Source organism: Diospyros lotus, chromosome 12, assembly GCF_014633365.1.
Source record: "Diospyros lotus cultivar Yz01 chromosome 12, ASM1463336v1, whole genome shotgun sequence".
Taxonomy (NCBI): domain Eukaryota; kingdom Viridiplantae; phylum Streptophyta; class Magnoliopsida; order Ericales; family Ebenaceae; genus Diospyros; species Diospyros lotus.
In genome coordinates this window covers 31,449,341-31,458,349 of record NC_068349.1, presented here as the reverse complement: position 1 = coordinate 31,458,349, position 9,009 = coordinate 31,449,341, and the positions used below count along the sequence as shown (strand labels likewise).

At 36.9% G+C, this 9,009-nt stretch overlaps 1 protein-coding gene across 1 annotated transcript; it reads right to left on the bottom strand.

Annotated features, from left to right (window-relative positions):
• Positions 1-4,826: 4,826 nt before the first annotated feature.
• On the bottom strand, positions 4,827-8,793 carry LOC127787047 (zinc finger CCCH domain-containing protein 30-like). Its single transcript, XM_052314892.1, has 2 exons — positions 8,418-8,793; positions 4,827-7,463 (listed from the first exon to the last, which is right to left on the bottom strand). The coding sequence occupies exon 2, from the start codon at positions 7,451-7,453 to the stop codon at positions 5,255-5,257; it is 2,199 nt and encodes a 732-aa protein (XP_052170852.1). The 5' UTR covers positions 7,454-7,463; positions 8,418-8,793; the 3' UTR covers positions 4,827-5,254.
• Between the last annotated feature and the right edge of the window lie 216 nt (positions 8,794-9,009).

Here is a 9,009-nt window from a genome sequence, read left to right as displayed (position 1 = left end):
AGAATTTATTAAAAAAAATCATAAATTTTCTAGGATAGTATTAAAGATCTCATTGAAAACATATAACGACTTGCTAAACAAAATCTAGGAGGACAAAAAGAATAAGTATCACTAGCATAAAATCTACAATTGAATCCAAAAACATAGGCCTCGAGTAATTTAGCAAAAAAAAAAAAAAATACTCGAATCAAAGGCATAATTAATATAGATGAACTTGCGAACCTAGATCTAGGTTTCCCTAAAACCTAATGAACCCTAATCTAAGGACCTAGATCTAGGGTTTACATTTGCAAACCCATCTACCAAAGATTATTCAACACAAACATAAGGACATCACAATTCAGAGACAGCTCGTTTTATCAAAGTTGAAAGAAGTCATATTTGTACCTAATTTATTATGGGGGGGACTTTATGTGCATTTTTTATCCCATTGATGTCTCTCCCCTTGGCCCATGTTACCCTACAAAGACACAATATTGCTTAATTTTGGCACACAAAAATGTATGTTTTTACTTCCAAAACAGACTAAAAGTATTCAAAACTAAAACTAAATATATAGAAAACGAACAATATGAATCAATATTGAAATAATATTTTTAAAATCCAAAAATGATTTCAAAAGTTATCTTTAATTATTCTTGTAGACAAAGAAAGAAATATCTCATGATTCCAAAATCATTTTTGCATAATAATTAAATCATATTGAAGAGTAGTGTTTATAGGGCTTACGACACCTTTTTATCTTATGTAGCATTTGTTAAAATAAGTAAGATAAGGTTGTATCAAAATAAAATTGAAATATTTTTCAAATCAAAATATGAAATTGTCAAGATAAGATTGCGAAACATTTAAAAAATTATCAAACTATTCGTTAAATTGTTTAAAATACACTAGAGAACAAATGCTTCATTTTTTTTCTTATGTATAAAGTCCAAGATATTCTTATCTTGAGAGGTGGAGAGAAAAATATATTTGAAAAATGTCAGATAAGAAGTCACGTGACTTCTTTTTTAAGGGTCATCAAATAAGTTTAACAAACACATTGAAAATGATAAAAGTATGAAATGTTTTCCATATCCTATCTTTTTCAGTCTATATTTTGATTAACAAATACTACTTTAATAAATAACAATGGGATATAATTATTTCTTATGTTTTTTTTTTTTAACGTAAGAATCAGATAAGCCCGATATTTGAGCCTTTGGCAGAGACCTTGACTTCTCCTTATAACCTATGTACAACTAACTAAATCGGACAATCCAGCCAGGTCGGGTAAATCTGGTCCAAAAACTCGTGCCCGTGGCGATACAGTGTTGCACCGCTCCCATGGATCGATCACACAGCCTAGCAGTATCCAACACTCAGATCTCGTGCAAATGACCGCTTGAGCTACCCCAAAGGGTTTTTCTTATGTTTAATATCTTAAGTTTTAAGAAGATATGAAATTAATCTAATCATGTCATATGTTTGATATAATAAATCTTGACTAAGAAATAAATTGGCATTAATGAAGAAAGAGAAAGATAGAGAAAAATAGAAATAATATAATACTTGAAATTTTTAGCAATTTGGATACTTTTGAAGAAAAATAGAAATTTATTATAATTTTGAATATTGAGGATGAAAATGTAATTTGACAAAATTTCTAAGGATTTAATGAACTTTTCCAAATCATTGGGGATCAAACTGAGGAACTCACATTCATAGGGCCCTTGTGTTATTTTTTAAAAGTTAGTGAAGATGGTTGCAAAGGGAAAAGTGAAAATACAATGAAGATAGAGGGCTAAAGTGCATTTCAAAAAGTTGCAGTGTCAACACTGCAACCTCTGGAGCGCCACATTGCAGCAACCGACACCACTATCAATAGTCATTTTGTGACCAAGGGCTAGGCCCTAGAGCCATTAAGGTCACCGGTGATACAAGGCTTAAGGTTGTAAAAAAGGGGTTTTGGCCATTATTCAACCTAAACTAGAGCCGTAAAGGCCAAGGAAACCCTTGATTGGTGAATTTGGGTAGTGAATGAAGGAAAATCGACTATAAATAGAGGTTTGGGTAGTGAATGGAGCAAAATGGACTATAAATTGAGGTTAAGGATAAGAACTAGGGCACAAAGGTGAGGTTTTTAGGAGAAATTGACAGGGGACTTTGAAAGAGAAGAAGCAAAGATTTTAAAGGTGGTTTTAGGGGCATTTTGGTGAGATATCAAGTGATATCGAGTCATTAAGAAATTATGAATAGTTGAAAAAACCTATTCAATGATCGAATTCCAACAAGCTTTCGGACTAGAAATGAAAGAAAAAAAAAAGAAAGAAGAGAGAGAGAGACAAATGATTGAGAAAAACTAAGAGATTTGTTAACTCGGGTAAATAGAGAATAAGACTAGAATAGGAAGGGGCACTAGCACTAGGCCAAGCTCATAGGGTGTGTAAGGTAAATGAAAAATTGGAGAAAAAATAAAAATTGAAAAATAAAAAAAAAATAAGAGGAAATAAGGGAATAAAATGAAATTCAAAAAAATATATACAAGCAAGGATTTGAGATTCTTAGACATGATTTTTAATGTCTACGAAGGAATTTGAGGCAAAAAGAAACATGCTAAGCACAATTCATGCATTTTACGAAAATTTCAAATGCAAGTGTTTGCTCTAAATCTGTGTTTTTCAGTACATATTGAATTCATATAATAATAATTCATGCTAAATAAGACATATTTGTATTCATAATTTCTTGTGATGCATGTGGTGCATTGTTTATCTATCGTACGACACTACATATGGTTTGTTGACAATGGGATGGAACATTAGGGGGCGATCGACTTAAATCTCTCAAAGACTAAGAGTGAGAGATTGTATAAAATAATGTTTGGCAAGGATAATTTTATCCTTGCATCACCAAACGCAGAGAAAAATCAATGACATCATTTGCATCCACACACGCATGAAAATTTATTTTGAATCATTATTAAATGATTCAACATTTACTTCTTCATATTCAAATGTGTCAAGTAACCAAGCAAACAAAAAGAAAAGATAAATGAATGACCCTTTCAATGGAATAGGCATTTTTGTAATTTTGCACTTTAATACCCTTTTGATTGCAATTTTTATAGGAAAATTTTTAATAATTATTTTTTTATCATTATTATTTTTTAGAATCCTGATGTAATTATGAACATCCTTTGATGTGATATAATAAATATTTTGTGTTATGATCTATTACATTTATAATTTAGGTTTGATTTATAACACTTTTCGCGCTTAAGCACAAATACTTTGAGTAATTAGGTTTAAGAAAAAAAAATCTTAATTTTTCAAGGTAGTGATATCCCCTAGGAAGTGGAGTATTGCAAATATAGGGGTGAAAAGTTAAATAATATAATGCTCAAGAATAGACTTGATATAAAATTTTCTTTTTATAAAATAAATTAAGACTTAAATTATTCTAACCTATTTAAGATGTTGAACTTAATTGTACTATATTAAATGGTATTATCATTTTTTTTTTCTTTTTTCTCTCTCCTATCTCTAAACTCTCTCTCGTTCTTAACGACGGTCTATCAAAAGGTCAACAACCTCCCATAAACAATAACAACAAAGTTCACAATTCCGTCATTAACGAGTTTGACCTTGTTGTTATAGGATTTTGCAACCCGATTTTGGTTCCCGAAACAATGGGGTTGACCTCATTGATACCATCACTAGTACAATTTAACGTCATCAATTAGAAAGTTCATCGATCCACCACAATAGTGTTGTAGTCATTGCGATAAAAAGAGGAAAAAAAAAAGATGGGTTATAAAAGTAAGCAAAGGACAATGAGATTTTCTTGGCTTCTCAAAGTATCACTCTCCCCCCTTTAATTCCATTTAGCTACTGCCTTGGCTTTAATTACAATATCAAGAGAGAGAGAGAGAGGCATTTAAAATGAAAGAGACAAAGAGGGTTGTGACGGATTTTTTTAGGTATTTTAAAAATTTAACAATAACAGTCTAAAATCCAGAGTGTTAACTTCTTGTAGTGTCTTTGTAGTAATTTTTTCTTATCTTATTGCTTGAGAGATATCTTAACATTACTGTTATATTCTCTTTTTTTCTATTCAACAATAATCTCATTTATAAAAAAAAATAATTATACATAAAATATATCAAACTTTTAAGTTAATCCCACGACTCCATGTTATCTCCCTTTCCTCGTTTCATCCAATAACTAATCTTCCCAGTCATTTCAAAAACGATCAAAGGCAGAAAATAAAAAAAAAAAACCCACAAAGACCCTTTATGGTTAAAAAAAAATAAATAAATAAATAAATAGATATCTGAAAGTTGAAGAAAGCACCCACTCCATTTAATAATACAATATATATTTGGAGGAATGGATAAGGACACAAATAATGACTCCTTCAACCCAAAGCAATAAGCTGCTTGTAATAATATAGCAGAAAAAACCCGGTACCCAGTCCACAAACCTACCATTAAATGAAGGGCCCGCCCCTAAAGTCCTAACAGTGGGTCCCCCAACCAACCCCACACATTTCGCTATCCAAACCACAAATAAACAAAAATTCCCATCACCGCCATCAAAATCTCCACCACTTTTCAACAGACACAGCAGAATGGTTGCCATCAAACACCCTGCTTCTTAGTCAAGAAATATAGCAATAAATAATAAACAGCAGGCCCATCCATGTCCCAGAATCCAACAACTCCTGATTTGCTCTTAGGCAAGAAAAATTCCCAAATCCCACAATTCCAAGTGCACAGAACAAGGAAAAATATATAAAGCAACTTCAAGTCATAGTTACAATGAAATGGAAAGGACACCACAGCAAAACTCATAATAATCCTTGCAGTTACTGATATAGCAAATGAAGAAATTGTTCAACGCATATCAACACATAGAAAAAGCCCAGTTTCATTGCACAGAAACATGTAGCTTTTCGCCAAGGAAATTTAAAAAGGAAAAAAAAAAAAAGGGTAATCCTAGAGGTTTCAAAGTATTTAAGGAACTATACCAAATCTGGACCGGTTTCTTTGGTAGCCCAGACAAGCTTCACCATCCTCATTTTCTGAGATCTGCTATTACAACAAATGAAAAATGAATTATATTTGCCAATTAATCCCTTTACCCTTCTTGCAACTTCACCAGCTTACCTTCCCCAATTTCGTTTCCACCAGCCAAATAGAAACCAAAAATGGAAATATCCACTTCCTAACTTCTGTCAATGTCTCAATGGGTAAAAAAGAATTCAATTTCTCTCAGGCCATGAGCTGATCAAGTTGCATCTGCTCAAGCCATGCTCCTATAACTGAATGATCGACGGACTCAACTTGAGAATTGGACTTCAGAGCCTCACCAGAAGACTTAATGCCAGATATTGGACCTGCAGGTTTCTCCTTTATCTCGGGCGGTGATTCTTTGACTAGAGATTGCACCCACGACAAATCAGGCTCCTCTCCATTATTTTTTAGCTCGAAGGAAGATGATCTTAGCGACTGACCCAGGTCGGCTCCATTCACAGACCAGTCAACTTTTCCATGTGGAGAACCCCATTTTGACCAGGAATTCACAGGGGATCCCCCAATGATGGAAGAAGCATTGGCAGCAGATCCAAGATCCCGTGAACTGAGGCTGCGCAGCTGTATATGCTGCTGCTGCTGCTCACGTTGGGCAAGTGCAGAGAGTCTGGCACTCACTGGAGATATAGGTTCCACGCTTCTGGGAGACATTCCTCGGGGAGATGAGATGCCAAAAGAAGCATGCAACAGAGGAAGCTCCACATTCTTGGGCGAAAAAACATTAGTATTGATTGGAGATAGCATGTTCTGCTGCTGCTGGAACTGACCGAGAACAGCTGACTTATGTGATGGCGAGAAAACACCAGAAGCAGCCTGGTCAGAAAACCGGGGAGAAGAGTTGATTTCAGAAGAAAATAGCTCTTCAAGGTTTGTAGGAGTCAGCGTTTTTGAGAGACAAGACCTGTTCAAAGAGGCAGGGTTTGAACGGGCCTGAGAAAAACAACTGAGATCACTTAAAAGCTGTTGGTGGGCATCAAAATCCGTTAACACATTCAAATCCCCAGGTGGAATGTCTCTAGCATTAAGTGAAGATCTCAAGCGACTTGATTGAAGATTGCTGCCAGGGAGATTAAGAGTTGGAACATTTGGTTGGGGCCAAGCCACAGATGAGTGTGAAATCCCATTTGTGGATGGAGACATGGATTGACTGAATGGCGAAGCAGCCATGACTGATGAGGGAGAACCAGGAAAAAGGCTCAACGCAGCAGCCATATCCATGGCATTAGCAGCTGTGGCATTTGACCGGGGAGATGGAACAGCAGAACCCGTTGAGACATACAAGGGACGAAGCTCTTCAGGTGTGTGGGCAAAAAAGCAAACCCTTCTAGCACAACTTGTGCCATCCTTGCAGAGCCGAGTTCGGTACTGAGCAGGATGAAGCCAGCATTCAAACACTCCATGAGCATATTCACACATATCCCCTCGCCTGCAAGCACCCTTCCTAAAATCAGGGCAAGGCACACAACTATAATGATATTTCCGTGGGTCCCTCCTGCGAGCATTCTCACCAGGATGAACAAAAGGGCACTCAGTCCAATCATGGGAGTATGCCCTAGAGCAAGGCCTAACTTTGAAAGAGAACATGCGGAACTCATCTGTTGAATAAATGCTGTTTTTGATATCTGGGAGGGAAGGATCAATTGGATATTCTTTCTTCTCTGATGTAGAATTAGCAGGAAGATCATTAATCTTTGACACCAATGAAGAAACTGAATCAGAAGGAGAACATGGTGACCCATTTCCAGGAGATGATGACAACGTAGGTGAGTTTGAGTTGGAAGTTGTGACTGTCACGTGCAAGTTATAATCACCAACTGGGCCATCATAAACATTGCTCGTGAGCAATTCTTCAAGAGAGGCTCTCATGCCAGTAAGCTTTGGAGAGACAACAATAACATCTACTGGGCGAAGGCCATCAGCATCCACAGAATTTGGATCAGCACCTGCTAACAAAAGCAGCTTCACAATATCAACAGCATTGGCTGATCCACCTGAGGCCGCACAGTGAAGGGCTGTGCTCTTGTCAGGTCCACATGACAGGTTCACATTAACCTTGGGCTGAGAGAGTATTAACTTCAAAACATCAACACTCCCATATGTAGCAGCTACCATCAGTGGAGTTCTGTGCTCCAGAACAATTTGTTTAGAGCCCTTTTTTCGGCCATACCATACTCCAACCTCATCAACAGTTGACCCATCACACTCGATCAATTGCTTAAATCCCTCATAGTCATTGTTAGCAGCAAGCTCAAGTAAACTGGAAAATGGATCAGTCGTATCAATGGTTAATTCACCCATGTCCTTTTGGTCACCAGTATTTTCTACAGTAGATGGAGACGAAGACGATGTGGATTTGTTTTGCTCTGGTCCACTGCACATACTTCAGTAGCTGCAATTCAACCACAATAGATACTCTCATTAATTGACCATATACCAGAAATATACAACTCAATCTAACTGCAGAAACCGGCTATCCAATTTTTGTAGATCTAGATACGGGATGCCAATTCAAATGAAGCAATACAGTAGCTGCAATTCAACCACAACAGATGCTGTCATTAATTGACCATATACCAGAAATATACAACTCAATCTAACTGCAGAACCCAGCTATCCAATTTTTGTAGATCTAGATACAGGATGCCAATTCAAATGAAGCAATAAAGCTAAAACAAAGAAATTGGTCCTAATCTAACAAGTTGCCTAAGAAATCACTTGAATATCCAACATCTACTACCAACATCAATCTTAAGACAATAACTACGGTCCCTAAAAACAAAGTAGACTACAAATTCATTACGGAGATCAGCTAGTTCAAGATTACACACACACTAGTATGTCCATAACTTAACAGGGTCAAGCCCCCGAATATCAATTTTTAAAATAATTATGTTTTTAGCTTCCAGAAAGAGCAGATAAAAGAAAAGGCGTGAGAAATTTCTAATCATAGATATTAGATTCCAGTTGTAACCCAAGAACCAAATTCTTCGATCCCCCTAGATATTATATTCAACACGTCCATAAATTTTATCTTTTTTCTTCTTTTCTTTCGAACGTTAACGAACTGCAGAAAAAAACACAATCCCTTCCCACAGCATGCAGGTTCCCCCGAGTCCAATCAAAGCACAGAATCGCATCTACAGCAGCATAAGATCTCCCAAAGGCGGTTTCGTTTTACACGATTTCACATCAAAAACAAATCTTGAATAACTACATCACAAACGAAATGCACAAATTTATCGAGTTCAAAGCAACAAATAGAAATCAAACAATCGCAGCACGAATATGCATCAAAAGCTACAAACACAACTAGAACAGCTAAAGAAGAAGAGCAGAAACTCACCGACTAAGAAGACAGGCCTGAAGTAGATTCAGCACCCTAGAGAGAGAGAGAGAGAGAGAGTTCGGTGTTCACAGATCTGTAAAGAGAATGAAAAAGGGCCAGTTTATGGAGTTGTAGAGAGATAAATCCGAGGAGATCGCGACGAAAATCGGAAGCAAAGGCCCAACCCCATTATCCAAATTCACTCGACAACGATGGATACGGACGAGGAGAGCAGCCGAGGCGAGAGAGAAATGGCGTCTAGATATACAGAGAGAGAGAGAGAGAGAGAGAGAGAGAGAGTAACGTCTCGAAATTGAAATTGAAATGCAAATGAAATGATTTTGGTTCGGGGAGCAGGGGAGGAGCGTTGGGGGGGACTGGGGAGAGATGAAAATGGAATGCAGATGGCGTTGAAATACGTGCGAAATGCAGTGTAAATGAGAGTAGGATTTTTGAAATGTGGGGATGGGGCGGTGGGACCGGCTTGGCCGGTGAGTTTACTGGCTAGGTAGGTAAAAAGTCAAGGAAGGTGGTGACTGGCTGAGACGGTGACGTGCGCCAGTGACGCGTTCAACTGGATTGGAATGGGGTGTTTGGCGTCCGCCAATCA